Raw genomic sequence first — 24,840 nt, 5'->3', positions numbered from 1 at the left:
ATGATTCTTTAAGTGGTTGGAACTACTACTAGGTTAATGGTTGGACTTGATGATCTTAAAGGTCTTTTCTAACCAAAACGATACTATGATTCTATATTGAATTTTCTCACAGAGGTAATTAGATCTTTTAGTAGGTAAAGACTATTAAGTAGATGAATTCCTTCAAGAAGATAGGGTTAGAATTTACATTAAGTTACAAAGAAACTGAAGGACTTTACCTACATCAACAGAAATTGACCCAAAAGGGATTTGTCTATTGAACAAAAATGTTGACCTTGCTACCGGTACAGGCAAACTTTGGATTTTTCACAACTGAACACGATGGCCTCCAACTATGTTAAGAAATAGAAGCATAAAGCAATGGCTAATGAGCAATACTGAAAAGATTTTTGATATGTAATAGGTGTGAAGGGGCATAGAAAATCTTTTGGAAGACAATTACAATGTGCAAGCATGGCCTGAAACCCTAAGTTTGCGAAAAGTTGTTTTTTTAAAAAAAAGCTGTTATGAAAAACTCAAGAAGGAAATGAGATTAAGAGACACATGAAAATGGAATCCAAAGGGATGCATAGTTCAGATCTTCTGCTAAACTGAAAAAACTCAGGGGACTGTTCTAGAAGTGAAAGCCTGAGATTGACTCCTGACCCCTTTTTCCAATTCTAACATTCTCCTTGTTTATAGAAATATTATGTATATATTAATGTATATCTAGCAGTTGCTGTAGGACATATACATTTTAATAATTTTATTTAAATATGTTTGTAATGTTATTGTTTAGGTGTTTTATGTAACAATACATCTTCTACAGTAATATTATATAATTACAATGATTCTGTCCTGAACCAGAAAGCAAAAGTATCACTTCTCTTGAAATCTGGTAGGTCTGAATTAACATGTTTGAGTCAGGTGATATTCTGGACAACATGCAAGAGTATATGATCCTTGAGGATTACAGTACAAAAAGGTTTCAGAAAAGGCTACTTAGTACTACAGTTTGCAGGTACAATATACTATACCTGCAAATATTTTGTAGTCAAATCTACACATCACGTTACTTCAGATTCAAAATTTAATAAGTATAGTCTGGTTTTTATTATATAAAACATTATAGGTTTATCTTACCTGGGAACTTCTGCATCTTGTTCTAAAGAGAATGAGTGAGAAATGGTGCTAGTAACAACCTCAGTCATGCTATAAATAAAGGAAAAAATAGTATTGTAAATACTATAATAATCTTTTACACTGTTTATTTTAATGTTTTTCATATTTTATAACCTCCCGAAAAAGTATTTTAATAAGTACGAGACGTAATACCTGAAAGCCACCTGAGCAGGGCTATATTGATCTGCATGGCTTCAATTACTGCATTACACTGCAATTTGAGTAGGCAAATATTGACATTCATGCTGTCTCCCTAGCAATCAGAAACTGACTCAAACAAAAGCACTGAAAAGGTTCTGACTATTCAACACAAACAGCATGCAAAAAATAGTTGATCTGAGTTGACAAAAGAAAAGAAAATCCAATTTAAGCAATACTGTTAATATCATTACAATCTGCATTCCTAAAAAAGAAAAGCCAATATAACAGGAAATCCTTGAGGGGCATCTTATGTGCAGTTATTTTTGTTTTGAAAGAAACATCATTCTAAAATAGTACAGGATTCTAAATCTTTCTAAAATTAAGCTCTTTAAAAGTTTTTTACAAACATTATATACACAGAGGAATATTTATTTATATGCCATCACAGTAAGATTTTCTAAATATTAAAGACATTCAGGCACTGTGTATCAGAGGAAAAGGTTTCACTACTACAAATGCGGTGGATTCAAGAAGAAAGCTAATTAAAATAATAAAAATAGGTTGATATTTTTCTGTCATTAAAACAAATGAAAAAATCTCAAAAAACCAAGATTCCTCATGGTAAACATAATGAAACCTGCGTTTACAGAATGTAGAGCTTCTGCCCTTGAAAAACTTCAGAGAAATCAAACTAAGCAGTAATCTATTCAAACAGATGATGTGACAACCAGGTTTATGGACTGTTTCTATAATTTTAAATACATTATAAATATACAGATATTTTAAAACATAAAAATTTTAAAACGATCATAATGAAGTAAAATTCTTAAATTGTGTAAAATACCTCCTTCCCTCTTTCAGGAGCTAACAAACTTATTGCCCATATCCATTTTTATCTCACCTTCTGCTTCCTAGACACCAGCTTCTCTTTAAATTAACTAAACTAACTGTTAAAATTTCCTAGAATAACAGCTCTCCACCTGTACTTAGCCTGAAGATGCTATAAACAACAGCAAGAACCCATTGAGACTTCACTGGATACCATAATTAAGAAAACTACTTTAGATTTTTAAGCAAAGTTAAAAGAGAAATTAGAACAACAAAAAAAGTTTCTCACACATTCTGTTTAGCCTTTCCTTCCTTTGTTTTTTCCACCTTTTGATCTTCCTGAAGTCTATCTACATCTGAATTGGAGACCTGCTGGAATATAAAAAGATGCATCTGAACTTGTAAATTTTATATCTCCCTTCTGCTTCAATAAAGTATTATTTTATTGGCAAACATACTTTTGATTAAACAGGCACTTGAAAAAATCTGACTGAAAAATAACCAAAGTTACATACTTATCGGAGGACAGCTACAGATCACAAATAAAGAGATATCCTAATGATTCACCTGAGCATCTTTCTTTTTAAGTCATTATTTTCAAATTCATATCCTTATAGTACCCTTGAAATCTAATCTCACATCACCTAGGTAAAGACGAAAATGTAGAAACAACCCTATTATACACAAACTATCTACAAACTAAAATTGAAACAAATGCAGGATTTTACACATGCCACAGATTCACTATAGTAAAAAGAATTGTAGAATTGAAGACCACAATACATTTATTGTTTCTAATGCCATTAACAGCACTGAATCTAGAGTACTACAGGTAAGTAAACCAACGGCATTGCAATTCACATTTCAGCATAATAGCCCTCAGTCAATTTCAAAAAAGGAGATGTACAACCAAAGAAGATGCATGAGAAAATAAGGCTCATTTACAGATCCAGACTGAGTTTTCAGACAGGAGCAAAATAAACATTTATATATATATATATATATATATAATTTAAAAACAAGCAAGCATGCAAACAAGTGGTAGAGTCTTTGCTTAATCACCCTGTGACAACTTCAGGAGACAGCACACAATTTTAAAGCAAAATAAATTGTTAATAAAGCTTTCTAGCATAAGAAAATGTACATTAAGATCTGGTCTATTAACCAGAAGACCATCTGTTGTTTTGTTTGTGGTTTTTTTCTTAACTTTAACTTTTGCATATATGTGTGCATACATAATCTTATAAATTTATATGTAGCACTATACATTATGTAGTTTTAATGTCATTTATATATATAATTAAATACCTAGGCATACACACATTTAGTTTTACAAACAATTAATCAGTTTTCAAAAGAGCTCATAGCAGATCTTACTTTACTACTGTTTAATTACTTGTGACTTTTATTACTGATTTATGCAGGGGAAAAAAATTACTGATCCTAAATGCTTAAAGCACTCTATTTCTTAAGTATATTGAGGAATTCAGGATATTTTGAAAAGAGTATTCATAATAATTTGATGCTTCTATGCAAGATGGTAACTTGCCTTTCCTCTTTGAAGTTCCACAGGTTTGATCTTGACAGAGCTATTGGAGCTTTTTGGAGTTTCATATGGCTCCTCAAAGAACTCTACAAAATAAACACAGTTCCTCTAAATCAGAAAACTACACGACATAGAGCACTTACACTATTTCTGTCAACTGGCCACATTAGTCCACTTTTTTCCCAGCAAGGAGAAAGGGTTTGAGAGATCTCTCAGCACATTAAAAATTTGTGTTATCATGACTGATGATGCATGCACCCGAAGGAAAAAAAAAAAGCAGCTTATTTTCATGGTAGGAACATGATAAACTTAACCTATGCATACTCAGCTTTTACAATTTTCAAATTATATTTTACACAGTCGCATGAATATTTTTGGAATGAAAGTAAATGACAGAGTGAAATATGTTATTATACGTTGTCCTGTCTCTATAGAGTAAGTGAAAAACTGATCAAAAAGTCTTGAGAAAGCAACCATATAACATTGTTATAATATAAAATGGATACAATAATAATAATTTCAATATAATGATGAAAACTTATTTCCATCTTTTGATTAAATAAACAGAGGGCCACTTAATCCTAATCAGGCAAAACTCCTACTGTTTTGTACGTCAGACCATTGTAAAAAGTGTACCATAAAAACAAACCTTCTCTTTCTGATGTTGCATCTAACTTCTCCTGAACAAATGGTCCCACTTCATTAAGATCTTCAGCCACATGAGATACAGAATAATTCCCATGATTAATTTCCTTCTCATTAAAATATTTTGAGTTTGCAGACGTTCTGGTAATTTGAATTACAAAAGGTAATTAACAACAAATATATGAGTATTTGACCGTTTAGAGTATGCAGTTCCTCTCAGATTGCATGCTAGAGCATAACTGTAAAAGAAAAACTGCTGTGATATAATCAACGTTCATATAAATTTTCTTTCTGAATGTCACTTAAACCAAGATAAATATTATTTTTTGGTATAGCTGTGATAATTTAGTGACATTAACGGTACCGTCTCTCAGACAGGCTGTTTCCAGAAGAATGCAACCAACACGTATGATCTACCAAAAATGAAAGGCATAAATTGCACCATGACTTCAAAATCACCTGGTTAAAATTACATTTATCTCCCTCACAAAAATTGTCTTTATTAAAAAAAAACCAAAAAAATTGTCAGAGAAGACACACAGTAATGTCTTAAAATACTAATACAAAAGATCTTTTGTTTCTTCAGTGCAGCAGCAGATGAAATGTCACAAAGGACTTCAGGTTAAGGAATCTCTGTCTTCAGAACCATGTAAGATATTAACAAATAAAATATTTAAAATATTTCCATCTATTTTTCTGACATGTACACATATCAACATAGCTAGATTGCAGATTCAGGGAAAAAGAAACTATCATTGTGAACCCTCATCTCAACAGAAAGAAGATTGCACTAAAGAGAGTGGGAGCTATCTGAATTCTTTGAGAAAACCATGATATCAATTGTATCAGAAATCTAGATTCCATTTCCACATGATTAAGTTTATAAACAACCATGTCCAATTCACTTAATCTGCAACAGTTACATTGTTTTTTTAGAGGTACATCTGCTGATGGAGAATATTTAATCTGCTTCATGCAGCTGTAAACAACATGGATGAGTTTGACTTTGCACTCAAAATTAAACATGTATCTAACATGTAGTAACAGTAGAACTCTTCATACTGACATGGTGCTTAGCTGAGGAATTACGACCAACTAGAGTTCTTAGATTAAAAACACCAAAACATTACCCAAAACCAGTTTCACCAAGATCATCATAGGCTTGTACACTCTGGACATCAAGAGGAGGACTGGCCAGTATGGAAGAGCCTTCATCCATACTACTTTCTTGCTCTGTCCTAGACTGGGCTTCTGATAGAGATGCAAATTCTTTCAGATATTGATTATCCGGACTCTATCAATAATAATAACGAAAATGAAAATTCGCAAGTTAAGAAAAAGACACCTGATACTTTTAAAAAAATCCCAAAATTTCATATAGCACGTTTATGCTTAACTTCATATCCTTTTCTCTATAATAGAGCTGAGAAATTCTGGAATTACAACTGCCTGTGGAACCTGAGTTTTGCCCCTTTTTGCATTAAGTGAAGCAACAGTCCTCTGAATTATCCAAAGGAAACATAAGAGAGATTTGTCAGTGTCAAGTGAGCATCAACTGTCACAGACACTACATGACAAATATACTCTATACAAAGACACACAGTAAGATCTGGCCTTCATCACGTGTAATACAAAACTCTAAAATTATCACTGAAGACAGTATGAGAGGCAAAAAGCCGTATGTAATCATGCAGCTAGATGCATGCACAAAATTTTGGCAGTAAGTTCAAGTAACATACAGGTGTCACTTATCAGAAAACAAAAAATACAAACCGAAGTCAAGACAAAATTTCTTTTGATCTGGGAGAAAAACCTTCTCAAAAAACACCCACAACCCACTCCCCTCTAAGCCTTTCATGAAGGCTTAATTAAAGAGGATCCAGTTTTTCCTAAATATAAAATAAAGCAATACTTATCAGGTTATTCTGGTAAATCTCTTCTTTTATATTAACACACATTCAACTCTGTAACAGTACTAGACAGAAACTCAAAATTCACCTTTCACCAATCTTTAACTAGTTTAAATATTCCACTCAGACTGTATCTGCACTGTCCTCAAAGACAAGTGAGCCTAAATTCAAGTCCCCTGAGAGAATCTATTTCTTTATTCTTTGTCTTGTTTTCCCCTACTCTACCTCCAATACTAGGTTTCTTCAAAGATTGCCTAAAAATAAACACAATGGCCAAACTTGAAGGAATTTGCTCAAATAATGTTGTATCCAGATAAATGAGTTAGATTTTAAAACAGGACTTCCAAAGAGAACTTTAACCTCCAATCAAAGTTTTCCTACAGACAGAATTCCAGTATTCCTGGAATGTTTCTCTTTTCCTATCAAAACCTAAAGGAAAGGCTATTAATCAATATTCTAAGTTTTACTTAGAACAGAACTACCAGGTAAAATGTGATTTTTCTTTACTGGCATAACTGCCTCACACATCTCATTGACACTTACCCCATCCTCTTTCTTACCTTAAATTTTATGCTCTTTGCTTGAGATCCATCTCTGTATAACTGTTCTAACAGCCACAAAGAAGTAAGGACAGCGGCTGCTGATGTTTTCACATGTATCATTGGGAGAATCTCTTCGAAGCAATCTTGTTTATCGGAACCACAGAACAGTCTTTTATCAGACCATCTGATCATCCACTCAAGCAATTTTGCAATATTGCTCAACTTACCCACCAATTCTATAGCTAGTTCTTCTCCTGGTAGAATATCAGCTACATCAACAGTTTTGTAAGTGTATTTTGAAGTTGCCCGAGTTTGCAGGCTAGAGAAAGAATGTTTAGGAAAGGTCTGGCTTGCTGGTGCAACAGTGACTCCTGGATTTTCACTCTGAGCTCTATAAATTGACTTATGTTTTAAACCAAATAATCCTTCATTAAGTCCTTTCATGAGGTTACGCACAGAAGGTTCTGTTGTCTGTACAATGGACTGTACAATGCTTGGATTTTCAAAAACATTTTGGTTTTCATTATAGACAGACACTGTTTCAGGATCACAAGATGCCAGGGTGACAGTATAGCAAGACCCTGCTCTAAACACACTTTGGCTTCTAGTTTTGCTTTGTCGACGTTTTAGTGTTGTATGAACATCAAAAAAGAGAGAGTTTAATTCATGCTCTCGAAGAAGCCCAGAAAAGCTTGTAAGAAATGGAATTCCAGGGTCATTGTGCTTTATCAGGTCTTTCTCAAGAACATAACTCAGAAAGAGTTCTAAAAAAGTAACATATTCATCATCATCACGTTCAAATTCCCAGGCACCAACTATAGGCAAATTACATTGTTTATGCATGTCTTTTCCGTCTGCTTTGTCCTTATGTTTTGTTTCCCAGTTAACAGCTTTTATCTTGCGTGTGGTATTTTTGCTACTTATTTCTCCATGTCTCTGATGTTCATTATCCCTGTAAGACAAGAAACCTAAGTACCATTAGCGCCAAAATCCATTTTAAGAAGAATTAAATGAAAAAATAAGTAAATGCAACTTTAGTTCCTTTTCTTCCTCTGTTGATAAAAAGGGAAAATTAATAACCCCAAATTTACATTAATACAATGTTAAGGTGGCAAATAAATCAAATACAAAATCCATAGTTTTTACATAGACAGCAACTCAGCAGTATCATATATGAATGCAGTCATAGCTGATAATAATTTACACTTCAATAATGTATTAGTCATATAGTAATTGATGTAACATTGACAGTTTTAAGATTTGGTAAATTTGTAATTCTTCATTTGATAAATTACCCAAAGTGACAATTACCCTGTTTGGTGAAAAGATTATTTGAAAGGTAAGAGACAATTTTTTTTTTTAATTTAACTATAAAGTTTTCTGCTGCAATTTTTTCATACCTTTGGAGTGAAGGTGTTTGAGCTCTCACCTCTTCAGTAAACAAAGCATCAGAAAGTGTATCTGCTGTCTCAGCATCACTGTATACCTGAGGATTCCCAAGGTCAGTAAGCGTACTTCTGCTTAGACTAGTGCCTAATGAGAATCTGTCATAACAGTGTTCCTCATCATCTGCTGCTTTCTCTTCTGCTGGCTCCCAAATATTAATTTCTATGGGGCCTATGCTCCTTATTACACCTCTCAAGACCTTCATTCTCACTTTTTCAGTAGTCTGTATAACAACAGACATCATTTCTTCACTCTCAGGACCTATCAAAAGAAAGCAAGCCAAGAGATTTTAAATGCAAACTTCTCAGTTTTCAATTATTCTCTCAAAATGAGACATGAATGAACTTTAAATCATCATAAATTATAACATTTAGAAATACAGACAGAAACTGTGATAAAGTGAAGACACACCAATTTGGAAGTCACAACATTCTGTTATTGGTATAGACATATCAGAAAGAAAATACAGATTTTGCCACAAAACTATCTCAAAGTTTTCTAACTGAAAACTGTAATAATTGTTTTACATGGGGTACGAAAAAAGGTATTGTCACAAGTTAATTAAGTAGGGTAAAAAAGATAGTTTGTTTAATATTTCCTGAAGAAGGATGCCTATTACCTTTAACAATACTGTGTCTGAGTCGCTGCTTAAGTCCATGATATTTATCTCTTAGTGGAACTCTTATATCTTCAGGATTGGGAAATGCTTTTATGAAAATCTCCGCCACCTGCACAAAATAAAGTATCTTTTCAAGTAGCTAATGTACAAGTAAGTTATAATTTCCAACAGAACTTAGGCATTCTAATGGTGTAACCCGTAGCTTTTACAAGAAGAAACATTTGTGATAATCTCTGTTGCTTTTTTTCTAGCTTTAATCGCTTTTACCTTTTTCACTGGTGGCAATTCTCCAAGCAGACTCAAAATTATATCTTGAACTAATTCTTCAACATTCATGAACCTGCAGAAAGGAAGCATTCGACAAGCCCACTCCACTGCATTCAGACAATGCTCAACTGTGGAGGCATCATATTCATTCTTCTTCAGATCCTAAGGAAAAAAAAAACCAAAAAACAAACCTTTCTTATAAAACATTACTTGATAAGAACAATATATTTCAGCTAAATTATTCATACATTGCAAATTGAACAGAAATTAAAGCCAACAGAAAATAAAAATCTCCAACTTAACTGCCTAACAGAGAAGTATATGATGCTTGGAGACAGATAAAATTATAATGGACCAAAAAAAGAGCTTTCTTTAAACCAGCTTAGGATATAATTCCATTAACACTCTGCTGAAGAGTCTGCTTGCAGACATTTAGAGTAGAACTTCAGGATTTGACTAAACTAGCCATAACCAATTAAATATACTGAATTACCAAGTTAAGTACATAATTTTACTGTGACTTAACGTGACCATAACTTCTTTCTTGGGAGCAAGATATTTAATCCAGCCAAGAGGCTTTTAAGATGGATCAGTTTATTTTGAAATAGTCAGTGGTTTCTACCTCACTTGTCGCTGTTGCACAAAGCACAGAAAAATCAGAATATTTTACTATTTGAAACAGAACCATCCTGTTTATTTGAAGCTTGATTTTTCTGGTGAAGAGAAATTTTGGACTTGTTTTAAAAAAGAAGCGATGTTTGCTAAGGACAGCTGAGTTGCTAGACCAGACAGGTCAAAAATCAGTATCTGTACTGTTACAGAATATATGACAAATATAATGCGACTAGTTTCTTTTTCTTCCTTGACCTCTGACATCAATTGACGAGGGTATAAGTAGAGAAAACATGATTAAATTTTAGTATTTTTCATTATTCTTTTTGCAAACTAAAAATGGGGTTTTTTGGTACATTAAATATACATTTGGTCAGGAAACATCCAAAATATCTTAATCTACCGAGGAGAAGCAAAAAAACCAGTAGTAAATACTTAGGTAGACAACTATAGAAACTATTGCTCTTCTGGCAGTATCTCTTCAATTACCTGGGTTAAGTACCAAGCAAAAGCCCAACTGAAATACTATTAAAAAGATGCAGTTCACATGGACAGCACTATTCTGTAGCATCAAATACGTACTGCTAATTTTGTCCTATTAAGTATATAAAACTTTTCACAAAAATATACAGCAGATCTTTAGAATTCTTACAGCTTTATACAATTAAAATATATCTTTACTATATTAGTAACATAATTACCTTACGATTGTTAGTATTTTCCCTTGCAGTTTGGTACCGCCTACAGTTGTCAGATAATCTTTCACGAACATGAAGCATCCAACACAATGCACACAGCTCTCTGAACCAACCTATGACACAAACATGCAATATGGCAAGATTCTATGTAAATAAATGAAATAAAAAAATCTTGAGATTTTTAGCTAAAAGAAAGGAATTAACATTATCGTAAAAGTAGTTGAAGAAAAAAAATTACTCAGTCTTGAATTTTCAAGAGTGCTCTGCAGCTAGAACTCTTTAGTCCCACTTAGTGTTCATATTCTTTCACATCTGTCAGATCTGTAACACACACAACAATCCACAACAGCAACTTTCAGATTAAGAGTTTTGATAACTAACATCAAAGCTGAAAAGGGAATGTGTTTCTGCACACACTGCAGTACGCTACTTCAAGCTAATAAGAGTTTCTTTGCACCTGTAGATTCTCACTTGTGGGGTTTGTTTTTTTCCAGCTCTAAATTATTCTATTTTATTGCATACAGACCTAAAATTTTACAGGTAATATCATCAAACTGATGGTCTCCAGATGACATAGATCGATAGAAAACAGTGCGGAAATTGGAATAACGAAGCAAAGTCTCTGGGAATGGATTCAGCAAAGGAAGAGATCTTTTCATTCGAATCTATAGACAGCAAAAATAAAGAAATAAATAAAAATCAAAATGGAAGTAAAAATCAATTGAAGTTCTGCATGTATCACTATTAAATGTACAGCCTCTCGGTTATTAGCAGAATACTGCCAAGATCAGTAAAATTCCCTTATGTTTGCTTTCCATTTTCTTCAAATCAATATTCTGAAAATTCATTTGAAAGAATATGTTTAGTATGAGCCATGACAAAAAATACCTTTGTTGGCATGGTACTCATGGTTACCATGAAATACAAGAGCAACAAAGTAAAGAACAACTAACATCACAATTAAGAAAACAGTTTAATCCAACACAGTCCAGGCTGCTGTCAACCAAGGTGGACTAGTTTTCCCTCTTGTTTCAGTTGGTACTTCTGACCACCCCTCCATGCCAGCATTAAGCATGTGAACATGCTATGAGCAAGTAGAAGGAAATATTTTGTCAGTCAGACCAGTTCCTGATCTGGATTCATTGCATGAATGCTGGTGCAGGTAGTTGAGGGGCGGCAGACAGTCATACACACACACTCCCTTCTGTACCAAATCAATCTTATTTAAGTGGCTGTGTAACAATGACCTAAGAAAAGCCTAAGTTTACACAAAATTGTTTCATCAATATATGCTGAGCTTGGTTCTGTGCAAATAAAATGCACATCAGTAGAATGAGATCATTTAAGACCTATGCTCTGTGCACTAAGATGACCACTTTACCTAAAGTGAGCATCATGTTGTCTGTTATATAGTCAAAATTAAGTGATCTGGAACACACTTCCAGTTAACAGCTATAACTCGCAATTGGGATCAGCTTGTTTCTTTCAAATGGAGAAAGAAATGAGTTTGTATGTTAACAAGTGGGTATGGAAAGACACATAGACACAATTTATGAAATAGATAACCTATATCTTTAAGTTCTGGTTTCCTAGAAGAACTGAACATGGAATGTAAAACTAGAAGACAACATATAAAAAACATGACATCTGAGTCCAGATGAGACTGAATGCTTCTGCAATGAAACTGCAAGCTTGTCAGTAATATTTACGACTGATAATCAAGTTACAACAAACCAAATTAAATCCTTACCTTTTGCATAACTTTTCTTGCCCACCTCAGTTGTGCAGTATACCACTGTGCTGCAGGGCAGGAACAATGAGCAGCCCGGAAGAGCAAGATAATTCGCTGAAGAACTCCTGACACTTTCTGACGACTCTCTCTCTCCATTTTTAAAAGAATGTCATTGCAGTCTTCCTGAAAAATGCCAATTCCAAGACAAAAACAAGCTCCAAAATTAGAAAGGACACATACAACAAGGAATCTGAGCTAAATGTCGTTTCTGCTCCTAAGAAAATTTCCCTTCTTTTAAGCACAGATCCTCCAGGGAAAAAACACAAAGGTGCATATACTTTCTTATCACTATGATGCTAGTTAAGTAAATGAATAGACATGGAAAAAAAAGACTAAAAAATGAGCTGAAAGGAACCAGAATAAAGGCCATGATTATTTCACAAATACATTCAAACACAGACTCAAGCCACTTCTAACATGCACACTTACTTCACTGAGAGAAGCTGGTTGAGGACAGTATAATGGTGGTGCTGGGAGATAAAGCCCATGTGGAACTAAACCATACAATTTTCTGCTAAGATCCTTGGCAGAATCCATCAAAAGCTGAAATGTCTCTGAGAGAATATCAGCATCTACCATAACAGCTGCTTTCAGTAGTTCCTGTATTGAACTATAAAGGACATTTACATCTTCTTCTTCAATGGGATCTATAAAACATTAAGCACAGAAACCGATAAATTAGTTGACTCAATACATGGCCTTTATCCTGAAATTAGGTTACATTCTCACAACTTGCATTCACTTATTACAACATATACATCACATCTATTTGCTTCAAGATAAGATCTCTCACATTTGAAAATAATATTCAATTATTAATTTTAGGTTTTGCCACATTAAGGGGGAAGATACTGCCTTTCTAGATAGGGAATTGAACTTTTCAGACATGCATTTGCTTGACATAACATTCTGGCAAGTAATTTTCACCAAGCAGGCATAAATTAGGTACACTATTAATAACAACTATAATGATTCTTTTATCAGTGATCATGATGATCAAGGAAAGGGACACGGGGTTTTTAGATCTCTTTTACATATTATTACATTTTTTTCCTCATCTCCTAGAATTATGTGCGGCCAAATCTTGCCACTACCTATCATAGTTACAAATTGTTATATACAGCATGTATATGTGTGTGTGTCTGAAATAAAATCCTTGGAAATGTGTATAAAAGAAGAATCCAAACAGTGTTTGGGATATGGCTTAGATAAAGATTAATTAACATCCACCTGCTGACAGGAACTTGAAATGTGGTTTCCAAACACACAAAAAGAGAGTAATGAATAGAGATCATGCCAGTAAACTTTCTGTAAAATGCAAACAAGGACAGATTGATCTAGCTAACTGGAGGAATTTTAGCAGTAAAATATTAAGTTAGGTCATGTGATAAAAAGCTCATATACACACATACAAAAGATCGCAAACACAATAGCAGGTGGGGGAAACCTGAATAATACCTAGACCCATCTACCCATAGTAGAAAAATCCACCCCTGAAAGGCTCATCTCCACAAGCCCAGAGATTCACAACAGCAAACTGTGCACTCAGAGAAACAGACACCCTGTCCAGGCCCTTCCCAGGACAGCCATCAGCCCCAGTGTCCAGGTATGAAACCCATCAAGATAAGCCAATAGTAGTACCTTTTGGCTTGAGAGGGGTTATTGTCAAGAAGTATAAACTGTACTACAGGATGCAGGGGAAGAGCTTTTTGGGATTGCAGAAGGCTCATTATGAGATCTTTAGGAATGAAACCTAGAGGTCTGGCATGGAGTTGTGGCAGCCTCACCTCCACTGGGCCCTGTTGGCACATCTATTTTCCTGGGTGAGGGACTCTCTGTACTGCGTGTCTGCGTACAGTATTTTAAGTGCCAGCAACGGCACTGGGACCATGGGTCAGAAAGCCAGTGTGTCTGGGATGCCAGCAACTGCAGAGACTGGAGTCTGCATATAGGACTTTAAGTACCAGCAGCTGGAGTGGGACCACAGATCAGAGTGCCTATGTATCCATAGTGCCATCAACTGGAGCAAGTGAGACTATTTAAGTGACTATGTGAGTGCTAGCAAGTATCAAGTCAGATTAACTGATGAGTAAAGTGAAGAACCCTGGGAACTAGAGGTGTGTACACCTCACTGCTGCAAGAGAGAAACCACAGGAGTTGGCAGTGACTGGAGGGGCCGGTGAAGACTTGGCCAACTGCTAGAGAGACCTGCTTACATGTCTGCATGTCTCCAAGGGTAAGACAAGGGGATTTGGATACCGGAGGGACCAAGCAAGTCATGACCACCTGCCAGAAAAACAGTGTGTGTACAGGTGCCTGTGTGTCTAAGGATGAGGCACCTGGAAAGACTGAGGATCCCAGACCAGCTAGCTACTGGATGGACTGTATATTCAAGGCCAACTGCTGTGTGGGTGTGTAGACAGTGTGTGCATGAGGCAAGAGGGTATCTGGGAGTGCATCTGTATCAGGAAATGGAATGGGGCTGCAGCTTTGGGGGCTCATATACGCAGACGCTAGCAACGCGGGAGACTCAGCTATTGGGTCTAAGCCCAGCTACTGGAGGCATCCACATTGTACACACAAGTATATATATGCAGACCTTCATCCTGACCAGCAAGAGAAGGAAACAGGATGGGATTGTTGGTGCTGTTTGTGCGAGTACTGAGCATATCTGTAGGTGTTGATCTGTGTAGCCAGTTGTATATAGCTGTTGTGTATGTGCCTACTGGGAATACATTCTCAGCCTTGCTAGCTGTTGGACCTGGGGGCATGGAACTGTCAGGCTATGAGATACCACTCACTCTCCCTTTAACAGAAAGGAAAGGCAAAAATCAAACACCATCACATAACTCATTTTAAGAATGATGATGCTTTCCATTCTGTTAATACATTTGCGTTTGCTTCAGCGCATTTTGTTTGTTTGTTTTAATGAAGTTTCAATTTTCTTCCAAACTAAAGTTAGTATCAAATATAGTCAAATAAAGGTTTGGCCGATATACATGAAGAAGGTAAGATTGATAATATGGCCCATTTTTAGAATGATCAAAGCCAAAACCCAACCCCCTATAAAATTATTCTAATACATTATAACAGCAATGCACACATTAGAGAAAACAAGGCAATTGTTTCTTTTTAAGACAGCGTATAACACAGAATATGCTGTGAAATAATAAGAAAAATAAACATAGTTATTTGTAATTTTATGTACCTGTAAACTGCTTGTATTTAGTGCATCCTGATGCTTCAGAAGTAACTGGCTGTCCTAACAAGGATTGTAACTTTTCCTGAAAAGTTTGCATTGGTAACAAGCTTAATGGCAGGTGACACGTTGTATTTTTCAGTCTGAAAGTGTAACAAGAAACTGTTAATTAATAACAAAGTAAAACCCACAGATAATCTAATGAAGCTCTGTTAAATGAGTATCTAAGACAAAATAACTAGTCTTAACATGTTAGGTCCCACACCTACTAGGAGCCTGGGAATAGGAATTTCTGAAGCAAAGGATATACCTTGTTACAATAAATTTCATGCAAATAAGGTTAATAACAACATAAGAGTATAATAATTCTAAGCTCAAATTTACCTTGAGAATTCATGAGAGTTCTGACAATACAGCTGGTAGGCCACACCAATTGAGACAGACAGCTTCCAGTCACCAAGTCTGTGTGTTAACCACACAGCCTCTGGAATGAGTCCACCAATAAAGAACAAATCAAGAGTGTATTCAGCTGTCCACACAGATGAAAGTTTCTGGTCCCGGACAGCTCTGGTCACCAAACAGTGTTGCAGTGGAATAATACGAGGAGGTAAGCCTGTGACACCAAAAACACATTTTAAAGTTTAAATAAATCTGCATGCTATCAGCTGAATAATATAGAATTCATATGTTCACATTGCTTTTGGATTCATTTCAGTATACAATTGCTCTTTACTTTATTAAAGGTACACTATGGGGTTTATCTGCAGCAGGCAGATGCAGCTCATGCCATGATATAGGTAAGAGTAGGCTATTTTTCTGCTTAATAATATGGGATATGCAAGCATGTACAAAACATGTGGACTATTCTTACTTTAAAAATTTAATCACATTGATGGAACATTTGCAAGTACACTACACATGGTTAGGATATTCCAGAGACTACACCCGAGATAAATGGAAATTCTATGTTTTCCTAGTGTACACACATTATTAGTACTCACTGTGTTGCTTATTGCAGGAGACAGGAAGCTACAATGCATTTTTGAGGAAGAATATTACATTATTTTAAGAGAGGGTATTGAGACAAAATGAAGACAAACTTAGTATTTCCTTCTTTCTTGAGGTTAAGATTTTTGTTTTTCCAAGACTTGTAGAGACATGGATTCGATGGATGGACCACATGGTAGATAAGGAATTGGATGGATGGTCACACTCAAAAGAGTTGTGGTCAATGGCTCAATATCCAAGTGGAGAACAGCGACGAGTGGCGTCCCTCAGGGGTCGGTACTGGGACTGGCACTGTTTAAAATCTTTGCCGGTGACATGGACAATGGGATCAAGTGCACCCTCAGCAAGTTTGCCGAGAACATCAAGTAGTGTGGTTGACATGTTGGAGGGAAGGGATGCCATCCAGAGGGACCTTGACACGCTGGAGGGGTGGGCCCATGTGAACCGCATGAAGTTCAACAAGGCCAAGTGCAAGGTCCCGCACGTGGGTTGGCGCAATCCCAAGCACAACTGTAGGCTGGGCGGGGAATGGATTGAAAGCAGCCTCGAGGAGAAGGACTTGGGGGTATTGATTGATGAGAAGCTCAACATGAGCCAGCAGTGTGCACTTGCAGCCCAGAAAGCCAACCATGTCCTGGGCTGCATCAAAAGAGGGGTGACCAGCAGGTGGAAGGAGGTGATTCTCCACCTCTACTCTGCTCTGGTGAGACCCCAGCTGGAGTACTGCATCCAGCGCTGGGGCCCCCAGTACAAGACAGACATGGAGCTGATGGAGCAAGTCCAGAGGAGGGCCATGAAGATGATCAGAGGGCTGGAGCACCTCTCCTATGAGGACAGGCTGAGAGAGTTGGGATTGTTCAGCCTGGAGAAGGGAAGGTTCTGGGGAGATCTAATTGCAGCATTCTAGTACCTAAAGGGGGCCTGCTGGAAAGATGGTGAGGGACTGTTTATGAGGGAGTGTAGTGACAGGACAAGGGGTAATGGGTTTAAGCTAAAGGGTAGATTTAGATTAGATGTTGGAAAGACATTCTTTACTGTGAGGGTGGTGAGGCAGTGGCACAGGTTGCCCAGAGAAGTTGAGGATGCCCCATCCCTGACAGTGTTTAAGGCCAGGTTGGATGGGGCTTTGGGCAACCTGGTCTAGTGAAGGGTGTCCCTTCCAACCCAAACCATTCTATGATTTTACTTCCTGGTTTTCCTGAAGTGCTGATCACCATTACCTCTAGGTATTTATTTGCTTCTCTTTCAGTTTCTGTTTACTGTTGAGGCAATGACATTATATAGGGAAATATTCACACTAATCCAGCTTGTGCAATGCAATTTTTCGAAGATTGTCTCACCATCTAAATGGATCTTTTCCATGCAAGTATTAAAATCAAGGTCTTATTTTGTATGTTTTATCTGCAAAGTTATCTCATTACAACATCCAAAAGACCACGAAGAAATAAGTGCCAGTGCATGCTGTAATACAGAAACATTAAAAATAGTCAATGTATTCAAATACCCTGCAGAAAATCTAATAAATCAAAATAAGTTAATGTTATAGAGAATTATCTGGCATTATAACATCAACTTACTAGTAGAGTACTTACAATACTTCCAAATAACTCTTCATTCATGAGGACATTAAATCACTTTGAAAAATTAACTCTGAAACAAAAAAATTCCTAACAAGAGAAATCTTTAAACAGAATCTCTTTCAGAAAACAGATAAACCACCCACTGTGATAAATACTAATTTTCAGAAAAATGCTGATACGCAGGACTTAAACTAACAAGTACTAAGCAGGTTCAGTAACAAACCAGCTTGACAGTCCTGCTTGTTCTGATGATATGGTGTCTGAAGCATTTTGGCTTCCACGAGCTTGACTGTCAAATAAGCAAAAAATGCTTTCCTCTGGCTTTTCAGGTCCCACCGTATCACAGATCCAATTCAACTATTTGTTAAGCATGGCTTTTCTCTCACTTTTGGGAAGATCAAAGTCAGAGCCAGATCTTCAGGCAAAAGTAGTGCAAGAACCATGAAATTCTAATGTTGCTTAATTTAGGTTAAAAAAATATAGAGCATCCTTTTACCTGAATATCAGATTTAGATCACTAACCTCAAAGCATGGGGGGGGGGCGGGCAGGGAAGAAAAAACTCAATATATTGGGAGGCAGTCATGAAGAGCAAAGGAGTCCAGAAGGCTAGACTTTCCTCAAGAAGGAAATCTTAAAGACGCAGGAGTGAGCCCATCCCTACATGCTGAAACACAAGCCAATGGTGAAGACGACCAGCCTGGCTGAACAGAGAGCTCTGGCTGGAACCCAGGAAAAAAGGAGAGTTTATGACCTTTGGAAGAAGGGCCAGGCAACTCAGGAGGACTACAAGGATGCCATGAGGTTATGCAGGGAGAAAACTAGAAGGGCCAAAGCCCAACAAGAACTGGCTACTATCATAAAAGACAATGTTTCTATAAATACATTAGCAACAAAAGGAGGGCTAAAGAGAATCTCCATCCTTTATTGGCCGGAAGAAATTCTTTATGGGAGAAAAAGTGACAAAGGATGAGGAACAGGCTGAGGTACTTCATGCCTTCTTTGCCTCAGCCTTTAGCAGTAAGACCAGTTGTGCTCCAGGTACCCAGCCCCCTGAGCTGGAAGACGGGGACTGGGAGCAGAATGAGGCCCCTGTGATCAAAGGGGAAATGGTTAATGACCTGCTACACCACTTTGACACACACAGGCGTATGGGGCCGGATGGGTTCCACCCCAGGCTACGGAGGGAGCTGGTGGGAGTGCTCACCAAGCCACTATCCATCATTTATCAGTAGTCCTGGCTAACTGAGAAGGTCTCAGTTGACTGGAGGTTAGCAAGTGTGACACCCATCTACCAGAAAGGTTGGAAAGAAGATCCAGGGAACTACAGGCCTGTCAGCCTGACCTCAGTACCGGGGAATGTTATGGAGCAGATCATCTTGAAAGCCATCACATGAAACATACAGGACAACCAGATGATCAGGCCCAGTCAGCATGGGCATATGAAAAGCAGGTCCTGCTTGACTAACCTGATCTCCTTCTATGACAAGGTGACCTGCTTGGTGGATGAGGGAAGGCTTTGGATGTTGTCTACCTAGACCTTAGTAAAGCCTTTGACGCTGTTTCCCACAGCATTTGCCTGGAGAAACTGGCTGCTCATGGCTCACACAGGCATACACTTTGCGAGGCAACAAACTGTCTGGATGGCTGGGCCCAAAGAGTTGTGGTGAACAGAGTTACATCCAGTTGGCAGCCAGTCACAAGCGGTGTTCCTCAGGGCTCAGTACTGGGGCCAGTTCTCTTTAATATCTCTACCAGTGATCTGGACAAGGGGATCGAATGCACCCCCAGTAAGTTTGCAGGTGACACCAAGTTGGGTGGGACTGTTGGAGGATAGGAAGGCTCTGCAGAAAGATCTGGACAGGCTGGATCCAGGGGCCAAGGCCAGCTGTATGAGGTTCAACAAGGCTCGGTGCTGGGTCCTGCACTTGGGTCACAACAACCCCATGCAACGCTACAGGCTTGGGGAAGAGTGGCTGGAAAGCTGCCTGGCAGAAAAGGACCTGGGGTGTTGGTCCTAGCTGGCTGAAGATGAGCCAGCAGTGTGGCCAAGAAGGCCAACAGCATCCTGGCTTGTATGAGCAGTAGTGTGGCCAGCAGGACTGGGAAAGTGATCGTCCCCCTGTACTCAGCACTGGTGAGGCCACGTCTCAAATACTGTGTTCAGTGTTGGGCCCCTCACTACAAGAAGGACATTGAGGTGCTGGAGCGTGCCCAGAGAAGGGCAGCGAAGCTGCTGAAGGGTCTAGAGCACAAGTCTTATGAGGAGCAGCTGAGGGAACTGGGGTTGTTTGGTCTGGAGGAAAGGAGGCTGAGGGGAGACCTTCTCACTCTCTGCAACTGCCTGAAAGGAGGTTGTAGCCAGGTGGGTGTTTGTCTCTTCTCCCAAGTAATAAGTGATAGGACAAGAAGAAACGGCCTCAAGTTGTGCCAGGGGAGGTTTACGTTGGATATTAGGAAAAATTTCTTCACCAAAAGGGTTGTTAAGCACTAGAACAGGCTGCCAAGGGAGCCACCATCCCTGGAGGTATTTGAAAGATGTATAGACGTGGTGCTTAGGGACATGGTTTAGTGGTGGACTTGGCAGTGTTAGTTTAACAGTTGGTCTCTGTGACCTTTAAGATTTTTTCCAACCTAAATGATTCTAGGATTTTATTCTATGGGTGAAATAATTTAATAGCACACATCAAACTAGTAACTTATACTATCAAAAATATTTTCAATAATCAAAAGATGCAAAAAAGATAATCACACAGACACCCCCCCCTCAACAGAAATATCTAGAAAAACTAAGTTATCTGTACAGTTAATGGTGTTGAAAGTGTAAGTCACCAAGTTAAAGCATGTCAAAAAATGATTAACAGTTAAGCACAGCAAATTAAAATGGTTTTAGAGAAAATACCTTGTTTAATGTGAAGTGGATGCAGGATGTCAACACTGTGTGGGGGAAAGATATACAGCAGTTGATTTGTGAAATAAGCAGCCATGAATCGTGCCATGGATTGAATCACCGCCATGGCAGTTTCAGTATGAACATCTGTTACCATCCATAATTCATGTTGAAAATACTTGGTATCTTAAAAAACAGATATCAAATTAAAACATTATCAGAAAAAATGTTTTACGTTTGAGTGCTAAAATTGTTTAATCACAGCTTATAAAACATTTTTTTAAAACAGACAAACTATGGTATTATTTAATTTCTTGACAAGCTGTCAGGACTTCCAGAGCTTAATCTTTTACACTAATTACACATTGTATTAAAAGACCTACATATCAGGTTTTTAATGACTAGAATGGACCTCTTGTATCTAAATTTAGAGCAGTGCTGATAAAAAAAACTGTTTAATTTGGAAATTTAGATTTCATACTCTGACTTCATAGAAAAACAAAGTTACAAGCATCTGCAAAAAAATTCCCATTGTCAACTTAGGACCGATGACCAATCTAAAATCCACTATTTTATCGTGTTGTATCATAAAAAACGTTGAATAAGTATAAAACAAAATCACGTCATTTCCCACTTATTTTTCTCATCCAAAGTCTTTCCTTGAGCAGATTTGCATCCAAAAACATTTAACAGGCCATGTTTTCACTGTAGTTATACAAATGAAAGTGCAACTGAAAGAACATCTGAAGATCACAAAAAGACCTTTAAAACCACTGAAAACAGACTTCAGTCCATTGTAAAGACAAAAACATGCTGTCAAGTGTGTGTGTGATGGCACAGAAATGATATACTAGGTTATTCTAACAGTATTAACATACCTTATCCCACTTTTATGCAATATAAACATACCAGAAAATTTTTCCATCTGACTCGCTGAGAGCTGTGATCGCCTTAGTATCTCTCCTACCAGATGATCACAGAGTCCCTGAGCCTCACACAAGTCATACTGATACAGGTGGCAAAATAATATTGCAAGATAGTATCTACTCTGAAGAAAACATGTTCTTTTTCCTCCTGCATTCAAAGAGAAAAAAGAGCAAAAGTCCAGTTGGAAAAGAAAAAATAAACACAAAACCAGACACAACTGTACTAGTTCCTCACTCTCCAGAAACATGCCTACATAAACATACTCTGAGAATGTATAGCTCAGGAGCAGCTATTTTAGGAGATATGATCCCCCTATATCCTCTAATTTACTAGTGAGTTAATGCACATCCACAACAATTTTACTTCTAGATCTCTGGAACTTTTCAAAACAATACCGGATATGATTGTTAAGACACAGACAAAGATAGGAAAGCTCAAGGGAGCCTAGCCTTCAAAGAAAGGATGCTTAAGCCACCATGAAATTGCTTAGACATCCACCAAACTTCCAATATCCTGAATTCTTTCTGCATTCCTCATCGTAATAAGCAGCACAAAAATTTTCTCATGATTCCTGGGAAAAGACTGTGGAATATCCGTTTCAAATCAACTCCTACCTGCCACAAATTATTTTATTTTGCACTCCCAAAACACTAAGTCTTTTGATTTTACAGCTACTAAAGGAATTGATTTTGTTCATCTGTTTTTCATTGTCTCTTTCTTGCTCAGAAATGTACCTAGAGCTTTTCTGTACAAAGTACTTCATAATCACAAGAAAACTCTGATATTAAAATAGAAATGCATTAAGTTTTCTCAGGGATCAGTGATGCTTCAGTTTTCACTAGTCTCTATTCATGTATTTGAAATTACGCTGGGATGTTTCCTTTATATGTCTTGCCCTTTTTCTGAAGGGCAAACTGAGTCACCAATAACTACATGAAGTCATTATGCAATACCCCCTCCACCCTCAGACAAGATTTTACCCCTTACCTTTCGCTTTGATTTCACAAAGAGATCTCTTCCAAATGTCCACTGATTCTCCGTATGAGCCTAAAAGGAACTTCTCCTCACCTATAAAACACATATATAAAAAATTAAAAGCTCCACATAGTTACACATGTGCAAACACATGCACTTACTTCAGTATTACAGATTTATGAAAAGCAAAGTAAAATATCTGAGTCTTCAGCAAATTTCTGTTCTCAGAGCTAAATCTAAGTTTTAAGCATCTGAGAAAGATAACTTTGAATACTCTATCTGCCTTTCTTTTTTAATTGCTAAATCACTATTAAGTGAAAAAAACTAATTCAGGTTATAATCTCTCCTACAAGGTTTTCAGTAATTAAGATTTTTTTTAGATTATACAAGGTTATAAATGTTAACTGTAGTTAGAAACTTCAGCATTTTCTCTTATCTGTTTTCATATTTCCTATGATGTGGAAGATATTTTTTTCATTGTAAAAAGTAGTTGTAAAATTATTTAGCAAGTTGAACATATATATTCTTTTTCTGCGTAAAAGCACTTTCAAACAACAGGTCTATGAACTGTTACACATTTCATCTCTCTAAATGTCACCTCTCTACCTCTATCCCCATTCCAATTTTTAATCCATTGGTTAATTCCTAAATACTCTGACAGAAAAGTAACTGCAAAAGAGTACAGCTCCTGGACAAAAGAGAAGGAGAAAAGAAACAGCACTACCACAGAAGACAAGGACAAATTTGCCACTCCATCCTGCTTAGCAGCCAGCCAGTTCAGGTATTGGTTGGCCAATCAGCATACATGTTACTCTGGCTCATCCATAAACCATGCCATATCTATTTGGCAAACGGAGTGTAAACAAAGAACAAAAGGAATGGGTAGAAAGGAAGAGTGGTAAGTTGCATGTACTGTTAGAATGAATGACAGACACTTTGATGGAGCTAATGTATTGTATGGAGTGAAGTAGGGAGAGAAGCTAGAAGTATTATTTAAGGGAGAGAGATCATGTATATGGAGAGGAAACACAATTGTGGTGAAAGACACAAAGGGGAAGCTGGGCTTATTAGTGTGGAAGGGGAAAGTAGGATAAAGCATAGGACAGTAATGGAGAGGAAGTCAAGCTAGAATCATACACTGTTTGCAAAACAAATATTACATTAGGCTACACTAAATTAGATGCTTAGTTGAGGCTGACTACATTCATGTACACGAAAGGCTCATGCCCACAGTGACTACATGAACAGGATTTCTACATAGAAATCCAGTAAGCTACACATTGTGATGCCCATATATGTCAGAGGAAATAACAAAGTACAAATGAGATCAGAATTCAGATCCAGGACATGACTCAAACCAAACTGAAGGTAACATAGTCTTTTTACTTAGCTCAACAAGCTCTAAAGATTATAACACAATCTACAGGTGCACTGGGACATGAAGTATTTGAGAGAGTTTTGATCAGAATTTTAAGAAAAGTCCCACTATTAACTTTTTTTAAATCTGGTGGTCAGTTATTGTCATTAAGTTGGACCTAATTTTCCTAGCATTCAGTTAACCATGGAACCACCTAACATTTCTATTTCTTTCCAAAGTACTAACCAGATACAGAATTAATCCTAAAATGTTGTTCTAAGGTCACTCCTGAAGACTGGAGGGTCGCTTGTACATGGCTTAAAAGCGATGAGACAACAGACTCTTCTTCTGCATTCTTGTTCACTTTTCTGTTCAGCTGCATCTGATACCAAACCACTTTCTTATACAGTAATCGCCATAGTACAATCAACCTGTAGATCAAGAAGTATTAGATTAACACACTTGGATTCATTTGAGTTCTGCAGTAGAGAAATACACCAGCGATAATAATATACTTTCCCAACAGTTGGATAGCTCACTTCAGTTTAAGCTTCTTTCGAGCTTATGAGTATATCTTCAAAGAAAAAATAGCTCTGATAGTTTAATAAAGTTTCCACAGGCTAGGGTTTTTCTTATTGCTCAAGGACACAATATCCATAATCAAGTGCAAACTTTGCTGACTAAATTGACATTATAGAT

General features: G+C 37.0%; 1 protein-coding gene across 1 annotated transcript in view; it reads right to left on the bottom strand.

Annotated features, from left to right (window-relative positions):
- Positions 1-24,840, bottom strand: part of CPLANE1 (ciliogenesis and planar polarity effector complex subunit 1) — a 61,731-nt gene that overhangs the window by 23,857 nt on the left and 13,034 nt on the right. Inside the window, exons 13-31 of the mRNA XM_075741321.1 lie at positions 24,388-24,572; positions 22,797-22,877; positions 21,792-21,956; positions 20,895-21,068; positions 15,791-16,019; positions 15,416-15,549; positions 12,637-12,854; positions 12,166-12,330; positions 10,942-11,080; positions 10,419-10,528; positions 9,106-9,267; positions 8,839-8,947; positions 8,174-8,480; positions 6,792-7,725; positions 5,452-5,615; positions 4,326-4,462; positions 3,680-3,762; positions 2,420-2,499; positions 1,123-1,191 (exon numbers count right to left, since the gene is read on the bottom strand). Of these exons, the coding sequence (XP_075597436.1) occupies positions 1,123-1,191; positions 2,420-2,499; positions 3,680-3,762; positions 4,326-4,462; positions 5,452-5,615; positions 6,792-7,725; positions 8,174-8,480; positions 8,839-8,947; positions 9,106-9,267; positions 10,419-10,528; positions 10,942-11,080; positions 12,166-12,330; positions 12,637-12,854; positions 15,416-15,549; positions 15,791-16,019; positions 20,895-21,068; positions 21,792-21,956; positions 22,797-22,877; positions 24,388-24,572 (3,645 nt within the window). The remainder of the gene's footprint in view (positions 1-1,122; positions 1,192-2,419; positions 2,500-3,679; positions 3,763-4,325; positions 4,463-5,451; positions 5,616-6,791; positions 7,726-8,173; positions 8,481-8,838; positions 8,948-9,105; positions 9,268-10,418; positions 10,529-10,941; positions 11,081-12,165; positions 12,331-12,636; positions 12,855-15,415; positions 15,550-15,790; positions 16,020-20,894; positions 21,069-21,791; positions 21,957-22,796; positions 22,878-24,387; positions 24,573-24,840) is intronic.

This window comes from Balearica regulorum, chromosome Z (genome assembly GCF_011004875.1).
Source record: "Balearica regulorum gibbericeps isolate bBalReg1 chromosome Z, bBalReg1.pri, whole genome shotgun sequence".
NCBI lineage: Eukaryota > Metazoa > Chordata > Aves > Gruiformes > Gruidae > Balearica > Balearica regulorum.
The sequence above is the reverse complement of the archived record's forward strand: the minus strand, read 5'-3'. Positions and strand labels throughout refer to the sequence as shown.